At 35.8% G+C, this 20,532-nt stretch overlaps 1 protein-coding gene across 3 annotated transcripts in view; it reads right to left on the minus strand.

Annotated features, from left to right (window-relative positions):
* RFX7 (regulatory factor X7) overlaps positions 1-20,532 on the minus strand; it is a 127,161-nt gene that overhangs the window by 23,757 nt on the left and 82,872 nt on the right. For all 3 annotated transcript variants that reach the window (XM_046653954.1, XM_046653952.1, XM_046653953.1), the window contains exons 4-5: positions 17,236-17,318; positions 15,676-15,798 (exon numbers count right to left, since the gene is read on the minus strand). In XM_046653954.1, coding sequence (XP_046509910.1) covers positions 15,676-15,798; positions 17,236-17,318 — 206 coding nt within the window. The remainder of the gene's footprint in view (positions 1-15,675; positions 15,799-17,235; positions 17,319-20,532) is intronic.

The raw sequence follows: 20,532 nt of genomic DNA on the forward strand, positions 1-20,532 counted from the left end.
ACTAATAATTAAAAATGGGAAAAGAATCTGAACAAATATTTCTCCAAAGAAAATATACAAATGGCCAATAAGCACATGAAAGGATGCTCAGCATCATCAGTCATCAGGGAATGCAAATCAAAACCATGAGCTACTACTTCAGATGTACTAGAATGGCTATAATAAAAACGATGGACAAGTGGTGGCAACGATGTGGAGAAACACCAATTCTCACGCATTGTTGGTGGGAATGTAAAATGGTGTAGTGATTTTGGAAAACAGTTTGGTAATTCCTCAAAAAGTTAAACATAGAATTATCATACGATGCAGCAATTCTACTCCTCAGGATACGGCCAAGAGAATTGAAAACATACAAAAACTTAGAGACAAATGTTCAGAGCAGCATTATTTATAATATCGAAAAGTACAAACAACTCAAATGTTCATCCACTGAAAAATGGATAAACAACATGTGGTATATTCATAAAATAGAATACTATTTGGCCATAAAAAGGAATGAAGTACTGATATATGATACAACATAGATAAACTGTGAAAACATGATGTTAAGTAGAAGAAGCCAGACAGGAAAGGCCGTATGTTACATGATCCCATTTATATGAAATGTCCAGAATAGGTAAATTCATATAGGCAGAAAGTAGATTATTTGTTGCTATACCCTGGGAGGAAGGAAGAATGGGTAGTGACTGTTAACAGATATGGGGATTTGAGGAAGTAACAAAAATATTCTGGCATTAGTGGTGACTGATACCTGACCTTGTAAATATGCTAGAAACTACTGAATTGTGCAATTTAAAACACAATGAATTTTATAATATGTGATTTATGTCTCAAAAGATAAAATCTAGGGGCTGGCCCTGTGGCTGAGTGGTTAAGTTTACGCGCTTCGCTTCAGCAGTCCAGGGTTTTACCGGTTCGGATCCTCCGTTGTGCACACGGCACTGCTCGTCAGGCCACGCTGAGGCGGTGTCCCACATAGCACAACCAGAAGCACTCACAACTAGAGTGTACAACTATATACCGGGGGGCTTGAGTAGAAGAAGAAGAAAAAAAGAAAAAACTTGCGGGAAACAAGCAAAACAACTCTTACATGGGAATTTGTATGCTCAATGCATTTAATTAAAAAAAAAGAGAAGAGTGAAAATGCTTACTAAAAAAGATAAAATCTAAAAAGCAGAACAAAAATTTATAGTTTTGTCTATCTGTGAATAATTGTCTTAACCCTATGACATACAGTAAATTGAGGTTTTTACTGCTGCATGAATCTGAATTACAGCCTTTAAGATGGGAGTGGAAGTGATGCACTTGCTGGGACATGAGCTAGCCAATCACACCTGCATCTCAGTAAGGCTTCACTGTTCTTAAATCATTAAGACTTATGCTGTCTCCAAAAATTATAAAAATGTTTTTTCTATGTTAAAAACAGCTCCAAATCAAATAGATGGATTACAGAACTGTTAATTTTCTTGGATGTGATAAAAGTACTATGGGTAAAAAAGTGACTGTGTTTATTCACTGAAGTATCATACCCACAACTTACTTTCATATGGTACAGGAAAGAAACAGCTGAATCTAGGTGGAGAATACAGGATATTCTTATATTATTCTTTCAACATTTGTTACGTTTGAAAATTTTTATAGTAGGAAGTTGGAGGAGAAAGTGCCCTGAAAACAAAGTGATTCTTCAGGGTGGATGGTGATGCCAATGAATAGGAAGTGAAGAGATCTAAAAGGGTAATGATATTTCCCAAACTAGGAATTCATGAAGGTCTTGCAGCATCTACTTGGCAAAGTCCAGGCTGCATTATCTGGCCGCATCATGGTTTTGTAAAAGAGTGAAATGTTTGTTTTCTAGTTTTGTTCTTTTTCTGATGGTGCCCACTCAGTTGATCTTTTTGGCCATGGCACAACGTTGGCCTGCTCTTCCCGGGTTATAATTTATAAAGATCTTCCTGAGCCATTTGCAAATGGTAGCTAGAAAACCTTTATCCTGTAATATGCTTATTTTCTTAAATACACTTATTTTTGTCCACAATGAAGTTTCCTGATTAAAAATGCTTATGTGGATTTTTCTGCCAACCTAAGTGGCTTAGGACTTTGTCCCTAAGGTTAATTCACTGTTCTTCACTTGGTAGAGCTCAGTGTAAACTGCTTCTCCTCTTACACAGCCCACAGAGGATTACGCTGCTGTTTGCACTTTTCCTTTAAAGATGTATTTGTTTATTCTCATTTTTACTTCCCTATCCTTTAGCAAAGTGATCCAGTAAAAGATAAAAACAAAAACATCTACTACCTTGTTAAAGGCTTTTGAAAAGTTGAAGTATCCTTTACTCTTCAATCTAAACATCATACTAATACAACTTAAACATAAAGGCAAATCTAACAGAGTAAAATAAAAATGCTTAAATAGCCCCTATGTAATTTCTTAGATTAATTTTATTTTAACTGCAAAAATACAGTCAGGATTTAGCACATAGTGGGAGAGGGAAGAGAAACTCCAAGTCAGGACAGCCCAAGTTAGAGCTGTCCAGTTAACCGAGTTTGACCTCATAGGTATCTTTCTTCCTCTTATCCACAAATATAATTACAGAGCTTACTTTAAACACAGTAAAAACGGTATATTCTTTTAACTGTTATAATTTACTATCAGCATTCCTTCTCACCAAATTTTCTGAAGTTAGGCAGCAATAAATAAAAATTCATAGACACTTTAATACATTAATTAAATTTTGAGTAATTTTATATCTTTTTCTAACTAGTTCATTTCCAACCATCAAAACAGCTATTTGATAAAAGAGGCCATCTAACATGCAATGAAATAAATATGAAGGGTCTTGACTATTACCATTTTGTTACAATTACATGGCTAATTTAGTTAACTGGCTTTATAAAAGAGGATCTAGCATATTAGTACATTAAGTACTTCTTTGCTGCTAGTCTATCAGTCACACAACTAATAAATATCAAAGAAAAACTAAGGACATTAAGGTTTTAAAGACACTTCAAATATTAATGATATTGCCATTATTGATATATATATATCTTCAATGCTAAAAAAAAGGGAAAAGGTCCCCAAGAGGCTAGGCTAGAGGTATTAGAGAATAGGGAGTATCTGCATGAACAATCAAAAAATTTCACAGATGCAGTAAGAGCTCCAATGAAATAGTAATTAGCTACAGCATTCTATAAAGCAGAGTTTCTCAATAGCAACACTACTGACATTCTGGGCCAGATAATTCTTTGTTGTGTGGGATGGTCCTGTGCTTTGTAGGATGTTAAGCAGCAGACCTCGCCTCCACCCTGTAATAGATGCCTGTAATACACCCCAGTTGTGACAATCAAAAACGTCTCCAGACATTGCCAAATGTTCTCTGCAGGGCAAAACCACCTTCAGCTGAGAACCAGTACTCTAAAGCAGTAGATGTCAACCTTAGCCTCAGAGGAGAAAAACAAGGTGAGCTTTTAAAGTTCCCAATGCTTAGCTGCACCCCACACGAATTAAATCAGAATATCTTGGGGGGGAGGGGGATGGGAAACAGACTTCTTCTAAAAGCTCCTTAGGTAATTCCAATTTTTAGCCAAGGTTGAGACCAACTACTGTAAAGTGACAAGTTTATTTGTATAATTTCTCTCTCCTCTCCAGGATTATCTATGAACTCTCAGAAAGAGAGGACAGGTGCATTTTAAGTATACGCTGGTCATCTCTAGTCTGGCCACTGGATAAGGCAGTACACTTAGGGAAGAGCTTCTAAGAGCCGAGTAAGAAGAGACTTATTATAAACTCATTTACTTTCAGTAAAAAAATTTTAAAACAACACACCTAACTCAATTTTTAACCAAGGATTTACAAATTCAATAGTATTGCTGCTGATAGGTAGCAGACTGTCACGGAGGAGAGAAGTTGAGGGTAGGGAGGAGAAGGTAAAGTCAATAAGGTATGTGTTCCCAAAGACACGCAGAGATTTTATATCTTGAGTGGTTGATTACTTTCTTCCAGAGAGTTGTGGAAATGCACACAAACAATACAACTAATAAAGTTAATATAAGATTTTCAAGCATACATTTTAAATATTTTTACTATATTATCCCATCAAATTCACTGACTTGACTTATTAGAAAACTTAATGACTTCTGCCTAAAAAATTTTAGTGAAGACAGAGTATGGTGAGTTGCAGAGTGAATGAGAGGTGAGGAAGTTAAGACAGCTTAAGTGCTCGGCCTCTGTTGACAGAAATAGCTCAGAGATCTAAAAGTTCCTCTGCCTTAGGCTGTTAGGATATTCATCTAAACTGTTTAAGCCTACTAGGTGTGAGGTTCCTATGAGGACTTAAGATTAGTCTAGAAGAACTGAAAACTTAAGATAGTTACATAATCATATGCTGCATTACACTGCTAAATGCCAAAACAAATGAAGAAAGATTTTGGTTAAATGGGATGGACAGATTGCATGCTCAAAATAAGTTAATATAAAGAATAAATATCATCCCCTATTCCCAAGCCACAGAGAAGTAGCAGCAGCCAGGAATCATCTCCCCAGGCAGGATAACTTAACCCTTCGGAAAAATTTAAAAGTGGGTAGGAGTCAGAGACAGCAAAAGGTGAGGGAGGGTAGTGGAATGAAGGGCAGAGTAAAAAGTGATTTTAATTTGATGCTATACTTTTAATTTGCTATAATGAACATATATTTCTGTAGTATTTGTAGAATTAAAAAATTAATTTGAATATCTGATAAGGGGTTAATATCGAGGACACATAAAGAACTCCTATAACTCAACAACATAAAAACAAATAACCCAATGAATAAATGGGCAAAAGAACTTGGATATGTTTCTCCAAAGAAGATATACAAATGGCCAATAAGTGTATGAAAATATGCTTAACACTATTAACCATTCAAGAAATGCAAATCAAAACCACCATGAGATACCACCTTGCACCCATTAAAATGGACACTATAAAAAAATCCCAGAAAATAACAAGTGTTGATCAGGATATGGAGAACCTTGTGCACTGCTGCTGAGGATGTAAAACAGTGCAGCCGTTATGAAAAACAGTATGGTGGTTTCTCAAAAAATTAAAAATAGAATTACCATAAGATTCAGCAATTCCACTTCTGGGCATACACCCAAAATAACTGAAAGTAGAGTCTTGAAGAGATATGTGTACACCCATGTTCATAACAGCATTATTCACAACAGCCAAAAGGTAGAAAGCAACCTAAGTATCCATCAACACAAGAATGGATCAACAAAATGTGGTATTATACACACAATGGAATATGCTGACACATGCTACAACACAGTTGAACATTGAGGACATTATGCTGAGTGAAATAAGCTGGTCACAAAAGGACAAACACTGTACGATTCTACTTGTATGAACAGTCAAAATTCATAGAGACAGAAAAGCAGAAGGATGGTTCCCGGGGATGGAAGAGGAGGGTACAAGAAGTTATTGTTTAACGGCTACAGTTTCAGTTTTGCAAGAAGAAAAGAGTTCTGTGGCTACATGGTGGTATGACAGCGCAACAATGTAAATGTACTTACTGCTACTGAACTATACACTTAAAAATGATTAAGATGGTAAATTTTATGTGTGCATTTTACCATAAATAAAAATAGTAATAGAAACATTGTGATTTTATTATAAGCAAGACTTAATGCAAGGTTTAAAATAAAAGTATCTTACCTACCTGGGAAGACAGAAACAACATTATATTTAAATAAATAAAAGTATCTTACCTACCTGGGAAGACAGAAACAACATTATATTTAAATGACAACTTAGAAAAACAGTGGAAGACAACAGGATGATTAATTTTAAATAAGTAACATAAATCAGTGATTTTCAACCTTTTTCTCACTCCCTTAACGCACCTGAATTCTAACTCACTTCTCCCATCAGCCACAGTAGCTCATTTTGGATGGCAACAAGTAAAACCAGGCTAAGGATTATGAGTGGTGAAATGGGTATCTACAAGGAGCCTGGGTCCCTGCTGATACCACGGAGCCACTAGAAGGAAAATTAAATCTTTCTTGTTGTTGAAACTGTTGTTCACTGGATGTTCGGTTCTATGCAAATAAACTTGATCCCCACTGGATGAGGCTAAAAAAAAATTTGCTCTCCTGGGGCAGGCCCGGAGGCGTAGTGGTTAAGTTTGTACGCTGTGTTTCAGTGGCCCAGGGTTCACAGGTTCTGATCCCACGTACAGACCTAGCACAGCTCATCAAGCCATGCTGTGGCAGTATCCCACATAAAATAGATGAAGACTGGCACAGATGTTAGTTCATCAACAAAAGAGGAAGATTGGCAACCGATGTTAGCTCTGGGCCAATCTTTCTCAAAAAAAAAAAAAAAAATCTCTCACTACCTCATCTCTCTTACTGTTTTCTTTCTCCATCCCTTTAAAAACTCTACTCAAGGTCTTCATTTACCACCTATTTACCTTTCAGGGCATTGTAATCAGGCTTCATTCCCCAATACAATATGGAAACTGCTCTGGCAATAGATCCCCGTGGCCTATTAAGTGACAAATGAGATGGATTTTTTTCCTTGTTTTCCTTTTACTCGAGCTGTCTGAGGTACAGGAGACTAGAGCAAACACCTGTCTCAAAATAATCTCTTTTCTCAGATTATAACATATATGCTTTCTTATTTCTCTTTTAAATTCCTCCTCATTTTTGGAGGGCTCTTGTTCCTCTGCCTAACCCCTCACAATTACCAATTTTCTCCTTTACCTTATCATTTCTTTCTGAGATGTTGTTCTATTGTTTAAGTTTTCAGTGACTCTCCATGATCCACACATGCTCTCTGGTCTGGCCTGGTCTCTGACATCTCCCGAACTCTGATTATAAGCTCCCAGGCATTTAGTATTGCGCCTTCCACCCAGAATGCCCTTCTGAATCCCTAGTCTGCTAGGTAAACTTGTCAGTTTTTACAATTTTACACATCACCTCTTCTGTGATGCCTGCCCTCACTCCACCAAATTGAGCTGGTAATTCTTTGTGCCCCATTTATTTACTGGTCTGTTTCTCTCATTTGAGAGTAGGGACTATGTATAGATAATGCTTGATAAATTAATGCACTCAAATTAATTTATTTTAAAATCATTTATTTTATTTAAGGTATGCTGTTTTTTTGGTGAGGAAGATTGGCCCTGAGCTAACATGTGTTGCCAACCTTCCTCTTTTTGTTTTTTCTCCCCAAAGCCCCAGTATATAGTTGTATGTCCTAGTTGTAAGTCATTCTAGTTCCCCTATGTGGGACGCTGCCAAAGCATGGCTTGATGAGTGGTGTGTAGGTCTGCACCCAGGATCTAAACCAGTGAACCCTGGGCCGCTAAAGCGCAACACATGAACTTAACCACTTGGCCACGGGGCCAGCCCTCTAAAATCATTTATTTTAATTTGTTGATTGCAATAAAGCACTACTAATTCTGCCACGATCTCTTTGTCCTTAGGATTGGTAATGCTGAAGTCTTAATTGTGTTAGTTCTTCAAAGTACTCGGTGCCTCTCAACTGCCACAGACCACATTAGGGGCAGAGAAAAAAAGTTAAGGTAGTGACCCCAGCAATGAACTGATAACTGAAAGATTCATGATATGGAATAACTAGGCTCATAGACATGCAGTTTACATGTGTAGGGTATTGGAAAGGACTCTCATTTTAAATTATGAGACTTGGTTTGTAGTTCCAATTATGACTATAATATGTGTTTAGTGCACTTACTGTGATTGGAACAAGTCAGTCAACGTTCTCTACAAATATGTCAAATTAGAGAACTAGTTCCTTTCCTGATATAACATTCACTGTTCTAGCTCTATTCTGCCACTACTCTATTACTGCTCTTTCTCTGATGATTTTAAAGAGTTGAAGAGGGAAAGATGAGAGTAAATGACAAACCTGTGAATGTACAAGTGGTCAAAAACATTGAGAAGGTAAGGGAAAGATAGATTCTCAACTATCCCCTTGAAAATCAAGTCACTGGAAACAAAAGGAAAAGAGAAAACTGGGATAAGGACTCTATGAGATAGGCCACATCAAAGAAGTGTGAAAAAAAAATCTTACCAGAAAAGCAATCCCTTAAACATGCTAGCTAATGTATTTAGGGTACCAACTCAGACATTACAACTATTAAACTTAAATGGTAAAAATCTTAAACCGATTTATATCTTAAGGAATATTTAATATCTATATTTACCTGTCAAATACAAAACAAAAAGTTTGTAATGCTGAAATTGATCACTTTTATGATTTGGTTTATTTCCAGTCAGTTAAAAATATTTAAAATATAATTAAGGTTTGGCAAATGCTACTTCAAAATTTTTCATTTTAAAAAGAATAGTATTTGGAATAAATTTCTAGTGGTAATAGAGATTAATTCAAAAAGAGCCCGCCCTGAAGTCAGAAAACCTGGGTTCAGATTTGTCTAGAGCAATCTCTTCTCTGAGCCATAAGGCCCTCATCCATAAAGCAGGGATAACATCTGCTTCCATTTATTTCCTACGGACGTTGTAACACCAAACAATATATTATACTTTTAAGAAACTTACAAATTATGCACATACGCTTAGGCCTGACCTAGATTTCAGACAGGTGTAAAACATTTATATGTCTTTTAAGTCATGCATTTGTTCACTATTCTAAAGCTCTTAAAACAAATGTTACTAGAATCTACTTCTACCTTCAATGTTGTCCTAAGAGTTTAATTTACATTGATTAATACAACAAAAATTACAGACTTCAGTGGTAAGCATGAAAGCATCACACATGGAAATTTAATGATTATATAATAACAAACTAAAAAATTAAAACAATCACATTCCTTAAAATATTAAATAGATTAAAAAAAAAAGGATTTGGAGAGAACATTTGTGTACCAGCAAACACTGCAGCCAAGGTTGTCAAGTTTACAAATCTGAATATTTGTGACCTATCTAGAATGAAGCAAACAAATCTCCAGGAATGCTAAAATAGACTATATATTATTTAGTAAGAAATTCATTTAAGATTAATACTTGAATTTCTCTATCATACAGGAGGAAAAAGCAGCAGGAGCTGTGGTTGCTATTGCCTCTGTTGCTAAATGTTTGCATACAGAAGAGTTTCTGGATTGGTTTATTCCACCAGCTTCCCTATGGGTTAGATTTTAAGACCAGGGACAATTTTAGATTTAAAATATGTAAAGCACGACATAAATGGTAAAAATAAAAGTGTGGACAAATACGTGTGTGTGTGTATATATATATATGACAGATATCCAGAATGTGTCACAAATATTGATATCAAAGGAGAATTTAAGACAAAATACAATAAATATGACACAGGATCAGTTTTTGTTGACAACAGCAAAAACTATAATAAAGATATACCATCATGGACCTTTTTTGCGTCAAATATCCCCAAGACATGTAAAACAAAACCCATTAAAAATACTGCAAGGAATTGTGTGAAACATCACTTTTGTAAGAGATTAACCCCACTCATCTTCAATTGATTAAACAAAAAGCAAGTTAAAGATATTTTGCAGAATTTGAAGGATTTAAAAAATAAAGGAACGTGGATATAGTGCATAACAACATACAGTGAATACACAGTGTGATATAAACAGAATGTCCATAAACATTTATAAAAACTGTCCATTTGTTAGGCTGAAAGCAAACCTGAACTAATATAGAAAAATCAGAAATTGAATGAGCCATATTCTTTGAATGCAATATAATAAAACTAGAAATTAATAAACTGCAAAACAAAATGAAAGAAAACTCCTTCGAGCACATGAAAAGTTAAAAAAAAACACTTTATTTTGGGTCAAAGAAGAAATCAAAGCTATAATTCCACACGATGAGAAAATTATGGTAATTTTAATAAATCATATATCTACACATAAGGCATATAGCCAAAACTATAAGAAGAGGCAAATTCATAGATATAAATATTCATATCTTAAATATGAAAAGAATGAAAACAAAGTAAGCATTCCATTTAAAGAGGAAAAAAGTCCAAGAAAATCAAGAGAAAAAAAATAAAAGCATCTAATAAATGAGAAAACAGACCAAAAAAAATCACTCTTTTCTTCTCCCTTTAAAAAGAAAATCAATAAAAATAAACTACAGCTAAGTATAATTTGGAAAAAAAGAGGGAAATTCATATATATAACATTAGAAATATGAAAATGGCTATAACAAATAGGATATTCAACTTAAGAGAGAATAGGATACATAATGCTATGCTAATACATTTGAAAATCTGAATGAATTCCAGGAAAAACAAATTACCAAAAGTGACTAACGAAATAAAAACCTAACCAGAAAAAACTACAAAAAAATTGTCAAAGAATTACCTCCAACAAAGGCTCCAGGCCTAGATGGTTTTATAGTTGAGTTCTTTAAAACTTTCAAGAACAAATAAGTCCCATGCTATATAAACTTTTCCAGAGCACAGAAAATTAGGGAAAGAGTTCCAATTCATTTACGAAGCTGGCCTAACCCTGATATCAAAACCTGACAAAGATAGCACAAAAAAAGAAAATTACAGACCAAATTCACTTATGAATATAGATGCAAAGATTCTAAATAATATATTTGAGAATAGAAATCAATAGAATAATTAGACATCTTGACATGAAGAGGACATTCATTCTAGGAATAAAAGGAGGGTTTAGATTAGGTAATATCTTTATACATCATATCAAAAGGTCAAAGAAGCAGCACTGTATAATAATCTCAATAAATGCCCAAAAGGCATTTGATGAATTTCAATACCCATTTCTCATAAAACAGCAAATAATGTCTTGGTCAACTACAAATAATACATTCTTAACATCAAAGAACTGTAAGAGTAAATGATGCTTATCATTGCCATTATTTATAAAATCAGAAGGAATATCTGTTAAATGTAATAAAATAAAGAGAATGAGGAAGATATACAGGATAAACTTTACCCAGAAGAATCAAAACTAACAACTGAAAAACTAGGATTAAACAAAGTTCAGGAAATATAAAATTTGCAATAAATTCATAAATAAAATAAATTTTCACATTTAATGCCGTGTTAATCAAAATTCTTTTAAGGTTTCCTTTTTTAAAGTTAGAAAGGTGATTCCAAAAATTCATATGAAAAAATTAACTGGTCTGAAAATAAACTCCAGGAAAATTTTGAAAAAGAGGACTAATAAGGGAAGACTGGTCCTATCAGCACTTAAACATTTAATAGCTAAAATGCTTAAAAATGGTATAGTATTGGAGTAAGAACAGAAAATATAAAGGAAGAAAATTGAGTCCAGAAGGCCTTACTAAGATAAAAATATTATAGATTAGTGTTAAGAGAAAAAAATTATTCAATAAACAAGACACCATTTGGAAAAAATTAAAATCAGTGCCTTACCTTACGACACATACCAAAATACATATGAGAGGGACTAAAAGGTTATATGTGAAAAATGAAATAAGAATATCTAGAAAAAATACATGTGAGTATTTAGTTGCTAGTGGCATGGGGAAGTTCTGTCTGAGTATAATAGCAATGTGACAAGCTACAAAGAAAGTGGATAGATCAGACTACTTAAACAAATTAACTAAAATTTCAATAATAAAGAGCAATCTTGAAAAAAATTTACATTTTAATAGAGTTAATATCCTATATATATAAAGGTTCAATAACCAGCAATCCCAATTCTGATAATCTACACTAAATTATATAGCCAAGAATGTTCACTGCAGTGTTATTTGCAACAGTTCCCCCATTCAAGAATTGTGTAAACAGTGGGGCCAAATTTGGTTAAACAGTAACAAGAATATACATGGGAAAAGAAGGCATTAGAAAAAAATAAAAAGAAATAAACCAGAGTGGTTACTTTTAGACAGATTACTGGTGGTGTTTTTCTTTTTCATACATGTATAACTATCTGTCAAAACTTTCATGATGAATACATATTACTTTTACAACTAGAAAAATATAAAAAAACACATTAAGGAACATTTTCATAAATACATGATTATCAGAATTCTAAAGGTTCAACAAATGTAAAAGTTCACAATGGTTTGTAAATTAAACTATCTTTGCATGCTGAAAGCCCCTTAAACCTTTCTGGTTCTATTAATCTTAACTTAGCATGAAAATACAGTTAAAAAAAAGCCATACTGTCTTAGATTACATTTTCATTCCTTCTCTCAAAGGGGTTTTGATTTTAATGACTATTAAAAGGATTGATTTTCACAAATACATCTCAACATCACTGCAATAAATTATACAAGGGTCCATATGCAATAGAATAGCTTACAATAAAGGTTTATTTCATATTAATAACACTTTTTTCAGTGAATATTTAGAATAGAACCAATTTAAGACTGGTCATTTTCTATATTAAGTTTTTACTCAGGAAACCTCTTTAAGGCACTCCAAATAGGAAGACGACTAGCCTAAAAGCCTTTAGAAAAAACAAAAATTCTTTAAAAATCTTAATGGACAGGAAGTATTATTTTGTGCCTAACTGAAATCTCTCCTGTGATTTAAAACTCTTGTTCTTTAAAAAAATATAAAGCTAGACTGCATTTTGCTTTCTTTAGACAACATAATTTAAAAACTTTTAACTAGCTATTTCCTAATACTTTGGTTTACTTGTCTGTCTGTAGTCTTTTAATATTTTTCTTATCTCTCAAGTTATTTAACCCCATATGGCAAATTATGGTTTCAGGCAATGTACAATCAAATGAGAGAAGAGCTTAGAGCTCCTACATGTCTAATTCTGTAGAAATACAAACATACCTTCCTTCTTGGCACATGTTGCGCTATTACATGTTACTGTGCTTGTCTCTTACCACACTCATATTATTTGTATGCATGTATACTAATTGTATGTAAACCAATTCATACTTTGAGCAGCTTTTTTATTCACACTAAGTGGAAGTCCTAGTCAACTTTATTTGTAACTACTTGCCCAACGTTTTCCACTCACTCAGTTTGACATCACTCAAATTAAACAATTTCGCCTTCTCATCTATTATGAAACACTCATGAAATGTGAGTTCTAGCCTTATAACCATCCCTAACTAGTTTTGTGACACTGGAAGAGTCCCTAACTTCTCCAGGTTTCAATGTTTCCCTCTATAAAACGGGGATGGAACTGTACTAGAAGACTAAAAAGTCTTTTACACGCTGACATTTTATTATCAATGCCACGGATCAGATTCTATTCTAATTACTCTTAATATTAAATTACTGCTTACTATGTGGAAACACTGTGGGGAATACAACAGTAAATAAAGTATATTCTTAGTGCAATGTTTTTTGAACTAAAATACCCAGACTTAGGTATACTTATACTATAGTACTATACTGATTATAAATAGAAAATCATTAGCATAATTCTTTCAAATTCTGTGAACAGAACTGGTATTTCTTTCCTAGCCACATTATCAAAATTTCCCTTGCCTATACTTCCTTTTTAGACTCTAGTCTAAGCCACTTCCTTTTGTCTCTCTTGCTCTCTGATGAACTGCAAACTAATTGTTCAACTTTAGAGCCTCCACTCCTCACCCCAAAATGATGTTCTGTTTTGGTTCTATTTTGTTTAGGAAAAATCTTTAACTTTTCTTAGTGAAAAAAATTATAAGGGAATTATATAAAAAATTATATGGGAATCTTATAAAATGATTTAATAAAAATTCAGAAAAATATAGAAAAATATAACCACATCTTGCCCAAGGCAAGACACTTTTAAAAACATAAGGACTGCTATAACGGGCCAGACTCACACTTTCACAAACAGAGGGTCCTGTCTCTCATGGTGATGCAAAGGGCTGTGCAGTGGAAGGACATCACTTCACAAATATATGAATATCCCAGGTTCCCTTATTAATTTGTTACGGAAATGTGATACATTAATTTGTCCAATTTGCCGTTTGGGAAGCTAGTGAGTTATCCGTGGATAACTAGTTCGTCAACATTTCCTATGTCAGACAATTTTTAGAAATTTTAGGGCTAAAAGAAACCTCACACCTTTTCAATTGCCTCATTTTATAGATGACAGGACTGACATAAAGAGTAGTTAAAACTCTTGTCCAGGTCACTCAAGTTTAAGAAAGAATCTACTCTCTGGATCCTCAATCCAAGGATATATTTCTTCAATATATCACACATTTATCTGATACTAATAACCTTTGAATGAATTCAAATTTGCTTTTTTGCCATTTCATAGGGTTATCTCTATTTTAATTAACTTGACTTTAGTGAAGAATTCATGCTTACTGTAAATATATATATTCTTGACAAGGGCCAGGGCTGTGTCTCATTCACTGAATCCTCAGAATTTATTTATAGGGTCTGGCACATAAGCAGGTATTCCATAGACTGTTGTAGACTGAGCGAATGAACTTTATAGACTTGGCTCACATGCATTCTTAGCTTTAATTTTCTTAAAGAGAAAAAACGTAAAGCTCTTTAGTTCAACTTTGTTCCTTTGATCATTCCTGACATTTTTCTCTAGACTTTCTCCAGCTCCATTATGTTTCTTTTCTTTTTTTTTTTTTTAGGAAGATTAGCCCTGAGCTAACATCTGCTGCCAATCCTCCTCTTTTTGCTGAGGAAGACTGGCCCTGAGCTAACATCCATGCCCGTCTTCCTCTACTTTATATGTGGGACACCTGCCACAGTGTGGCTTAATAAGCGGTGCAAAGGTCCACACCCAGGATCCGAACTGGCGAACCTCAGGCCACTGAAGCAGAACGTGTGAACTTAATCGCTGCGCCACACGGCCAGCCCCTATGTTTCTTAAGGTGAGGAAATGAGAATTTTGAATGAGGGTAGAAAGTTTTCTTTCTAGATACCAATAATCTTCCCAGTAAGTGTAGTTCCCTTGCACCACCTTATTCTGGTTAACAACAGTACTTACTTAACACTTTTCTTTCAAACTGTATAAGTACAACACATTAATGTTTGTTGGTTTGACATTTCAACACCCAGAAAATTTGGATTTTATTTATTCTGCCAGAATAAAGTCCCTCTTCCAAATCAATTATAAAAATGTTAAACAAGACTAGATTTAGCATGTATTAACTTTTCTCTATCCAGAATGGTCCATTAGACTCTATAGTTTCACTTCTTGTGTTTAAATAAATTATCTGTATAATCAAAATTATCTGAGTGTCTAATATGTGCAAGCCACAGAACTCCCTCGTCATGAGTAAGTAACTCATACCATTCCAGAAACTGATCTTTTTCTTTGGTTGGTATGGAGAAGGATTAGAAAAGTTTTGGATCCATGAAAAAGACCTTTAGGAAGTATAAATAAAAAACATGTTTTAGTTTTTCCTTATGCATTGACTTATTTATTGCCTTCCACTGTCCTTTTAACCCCAGATATACCCTTCCTGTCATTCTTAAGAACTCTACCAAAATCCTTTTATTTATCAATCCTATGTCTTTGTCCCTCTATCCTCAGACAACCCTCCTGTCATCTAGAAGAACCTTAGAGAAATTCTTTTATTCAGTAATCCTGTCCTTTATTACATACGCTATCAGAGAAGTTGAGAGATGGAAGGAATCTTAGAGATTCCAAGTTAAACTCCGATATACCAGCATGATATTCATCAATACTAAAACAAATAACTGTAGCCAAGTATAGTACTTAACCTGTTTAATACGTCAGCATGCTTGACGTATACACATAATACTTACTTGTACTCATCATAGACTTCCTGTTTCGGCAGTGAAGTCTCAGGATGCTCCTCTAGGGTATTCCGAATCCAGGAAAAGGCATGCATTTGCTGTGCCCGACTAGATGACATGGCGTTCTGATCACTAATCATAAAACAAAAACATGTTTTAGCTGAACTAGACAGCAATTCTTTGATAATTTTTGAGCCAGGACTAAATGTTCCACTAGAGAACTGTATGTGACACATTATAAACGACTAAACCAGACTCAGTACATACATCGGATGCCCAGTTATCTATGTACCAACTGTCTACCTGTGGTTGTGAGCCATTTTCTACAGCTAGTATCCGACTGCAGTTACTGCTCTGTTCTATCCCTCTCCATGGTCTGTCTCTAAGGCGGCAGAGGTGATGGTGCACTGAAAACATCAGGTATTTGTTTTGGCCAAAATTATCTCTAAGTGGATATCTGCTCACTCACTTGCTTGTTCACTGGCCTAAATTTAACAAATCATCAAACTTTTAAAATAAAAGTCATCAAAATATTTGTTTATTTTCTATTTGCTTAGCAACCTCAAGTAACTACCCCAAAATCTTACTAAAACACTCTGTCCTCCAGAATGGAATTCACACTAGAGAGATCTTGAGAGGATGAATCTCCCCTTATAATCTTTCCTGTAACTGGGTCCCCTCCCCAGGCAAAAAAGATCCTAAGTTTTTATTATATGGCAGTGTCATTTATAAACCAATTCCATGAAATGACACCCAAGATAGCATGAGGGAAGCTCCCTTATTGATTCTGACATTCACCTCAGCTAATAGCATAACAATTTACAATAATTCCAAAGAAGAGACGGAGCAAGTTTCTAGAAAGGACAGAAAATGATTAAAATAGTAATAAAATTTGGTTGGAGGGAGAAAAAATAAAAGCAACACAATTTTCATTCCATTTCTTTTTATACACAATTTTAAAGCAATAGAATGTTAAGTATAACATATGAATGAAATGAATTTTGAGAAATACTTACAAGGGTGAAGAAATGCCTTTAAGAATAGAATGTATGAACAACTTCCCTCTATACTTTCTAGATGAGACTATTAAATATTTTTAATAATAAAAATATAGTAATACCCAAAAGCACCTAAAACGTCTTATATTTATCATAAATTTATGTTCCATACAGGCAATTTCACTTTTTTTCTTTTTTATATTCTGTGATCTACTTACCCGACAGTACCTAAAAATACTCTTTTGCATTTTATTGCTCACAATACTTATCTGTTTATGTTTTGGTTTTCTGTTCATTTTCACAATCTCCCTTACAGCATAAATACATTGATTTACTTATAAAACATAATCCAAATTGCATTTTGTAGCATTTACCCAGGTGCACAAATGAACCGGCAAAACTGTAGGAAAACACTTAACCAAATATGATGAGACTAAAAAGATCTACTGTTTTGCCACTCTGTTTTCTGCTGATTTTAGGAATAGTGTAAAACCATTAACAAACACAACACACACATCCTCGGGGTGTCCTATAAACACTATAATTAAGGCAAAACCCAGAAGACATATACCTTTTCTCTCCATTGCTGAGACCAGAAGGCAGCTGAAGGTAGAGGTAGAGTTTCTCTAGGTCTGTAAACTTCTCAACTTCTTGCTGATTGCAAAGGATTAAAAAGAAAGATAATTTTAAGAACACTGGTTTCTCCCTCAATAAAACTTACTCCCTAAAAAATACTGACTGCCTAAATTTATACACCATGGAATGGACAACCTGCCAAAGAAAACAAAATTTAGGCTTTTTTCTCATCAGTAAAATAATATAGTTGTTTGATAAATTTATTGCAAATAAAATGTTAGTTAACAAGCAAAAATGGTCCTTTCCTATTAATTCTTATCTTCTAGGTATAAATAAAACCATAGATCAATGCTTAGACAGAAGTTTCTCATTTTTCACGACGTTTAAAGAAGGGGACTGTACAGTACCATAGGAAAGGTACGAGACTAGGAGTCAAGAGAATATTACTTAGTCTTAACCTAACCATTTAACTGGCTATGAGGCTTTGGTGCTCTGGCAAATTTTCCTTGTAATTGTTAAGATGGATAACATGATTTCTAGGATCCTTTTCTAATGCTCAAAAACCTAGAACACGTGACTGACAATGCTATTATCACCTGTGGATGGAACTGAAGTTTAAAAAACTGAAGTACAACCAATCAACACTCTTTCTACACTATGCAGATATAATTATTATTTAACTTGCAACAGTTGCTACTATTTGGAGAACCTACTTGCAACGTTCTCTATTGCTATTTTTCTGCACTTATGTCATTTCGTCTATAAATGCACCCTTAAAAATAATTTCTGCTGGTTGCAGGTTCCAGATTAAGATGGCGATGACAACAGAGGAAGATCCTGAACTCACTTCCTCCCACAGACATACTGAGTCTACAGCTATATATGGAACAATTTCCTCTTAAAAAACCCTAAAGTCTGTCTGAGTGATGACTACACATCGGGTAAACAAGGAGAAAACCATATCAGAGCAAATAGGAGAGGCTGGGAGACAAACTCGCCATAAACCCCACCCCCAATACCGGTGATCCACAACTAGGAGGGAACTCAGAACCTGGAACTTCTTGCTGAGGAGCAAAGGTTCAAACCCCACGTGTGGGACTCCAACTTTTAAGACATGCACTTGAGAGAAATAGCCCAAAACATCTAATTTAAAAAACCAGTGGGGTCCCAAGACCCACAAGATAGTAGAGATCTGGGAGACACCTCTTAAAGGGCCTGTGTGCTCAGACTCACTGGCCCAGGGCCCAGCTCAGAGGCACCTCATCATGCCCAGACTTAAAGTGAAGGAGGCTCACCTGCTTATATTAAAACCTCACCCTGAGGGGGAGGCATCTAATGCAACAGACACACACACACATCTAGAAGCCTGCTGGAACACTTTCTAGGGCCAGACTGGCGGGCGCTATGTTTGCACTCTCCCTTTGCCATGCTCCAGAGCACCATTATCTCCCTGAAGAAAGTCCTTACACGTGTTTGGTGCCCTGATTTTTGTGGCTGCCACCCAAAGGATGCCTGTTGATCACCTGGCAGTGGAGGCCAGGGGAGCTTATATTCCTGGTCAGGCGGGACTCTAATAACCAGTGTCACCAAGAAAGCTCATACCCAACTGGCACCCTGATTTTTGTGACTGCTGCCAGAGGACACATCTGTATCATCTGGCTATGGTGGCGAGTGGAGCTTTTGCTCATGGGTCCAACAGGATTGTAACCAATGAATAAAAGAGTTCTTAAACAGCTATCACTCCCAGGGCAAGGCAAGAGGCAACAGACGCAGAGCTTCGTCTTTCTGTGAAGGAGGCCTTTCAGGTAATCATCATAACTGTGGCCTGAGGAGTAGGCTTCTAATTAAATGCACATCTAGGGGCCGACTGTAATCTTTTCCAGAGACCTGGGAGGGCAGGTGCTATCTTTGTACTCACCTTCTGCCATGCTCCAGAGTCCCAGTGTCTCCTGGAGGGGAGCTTTACAAGTGTCTAGTAGCAGGTTTTACAGCTGTTGCCCAGGGGATGCCCCTTGACTGCCTGGCTCTTGGGCCAGAGGGGCTTGCAGTCCTGTGTTTATTGGTAGACTAGCACCCCCAGGGCACTGCAGAGACAGCAGACTGAGGCACCCCGCCCTACCCCCCCGCCCCCACCCCCTCTTTCTGTGAAGGAGGCCACTTTGCTTGTCCTGGAGCTTCGGACTGAGGGGCAGGCTTCAGATTTGGCACACATTTAGTGGCCTATGGAGCTGCTCTAAAGGAATGTAGGCTGTGGATGCCAACATGGCACTCTCCCTCTACCTTGCTCCAGCTCACCAGCGTCTCCCAGAAAGGAGTTTATACACTCATCTGGGGCCTGATTTTTGCAACTGCTGCCCGAGGGACACTTCCAGACCACCTGGCTCTAGTGGCCAGTGGGGCATATGCTTTCAGTGCCTCAGGACTGTATATATCTGTATACTTTTAAAAGCTGCTGCCTGAGAGTCTGGCTTCAAGCAAACCTGAATCTAAGTGCTAAGATACTCCCCTTTGGGACAGTGACAGGTCTTGGCACATCTTCAACTACTAGGAGATATTAAAAAACAGATTAGGCTGCTGGGACAAGCACAGAAACTTGAGAGACAACCAAAAGCTGGGGCAGGGCTGAATAAAAAGGTTCATCTCTTACACAAGGCCACTCCTTCAAGACTAGGAGAGGTGGTTGTTTCATCTATTGTATAGAAACCAACACAGACAGCCAAGGGAAATAAAGAAACAAAGGAATATGTTCCAAATGAAAGAATAGGATAAAACTTCAGGAAAAAAAACTTTAATGAAACAGAGATAAGTAATTTATCTGATAGAGTTCAAAGTAATGATCATAAAGATGCTCACTAAACAGGAGAGAAGACTGGATGAACACAATGAGAATGTCAACAAAGAGACAGAAACATAAGAAAACACCAAATCAAAGTCACAGAGTTGAAGAATACAATAACTGAACTGAAAAATACACTACAGGGGTTCAACAAGCTGGATGAGGCAGAAGAAAGGATCAGTGAACTTGAAGACAAGACAGTGGAACTCAACCAATCAGAGCAGCAAAAAGAAAAAGAATGGAAAAAAGTGAAAATACCTTCAGGGAATTATGGGACAACATCAAACGGACTAACATTTGAATCACAGGGCTCTCAGAAGGATGAGAGAGAGAGAAAGGGGCAGGAACTGTATTCGAAGAAACAATGGCTGAAATTTCCCTAACTTGGGGAAGGAAACAGACATTTAGATCCAGGAAGCCCAGAGAGTCCAAAAAAAAGATGAGTCCAAAGAGACC

This window comes from Equus quagga, chromosome 2 (genome assembly GCF_021613505.1).
Source record: "Equus quagga isolate Etosha38 chromosome 2, UCLA_HA_Equagga_1.0, whole genome shotgun sequence".
NCBI classification, from domain to species: domain Eukaryota; kingdom Metazoa; phylum Chordata; class Mammalia; order Perissodactyla; family Equidae; genus Equus; species Equus quagga.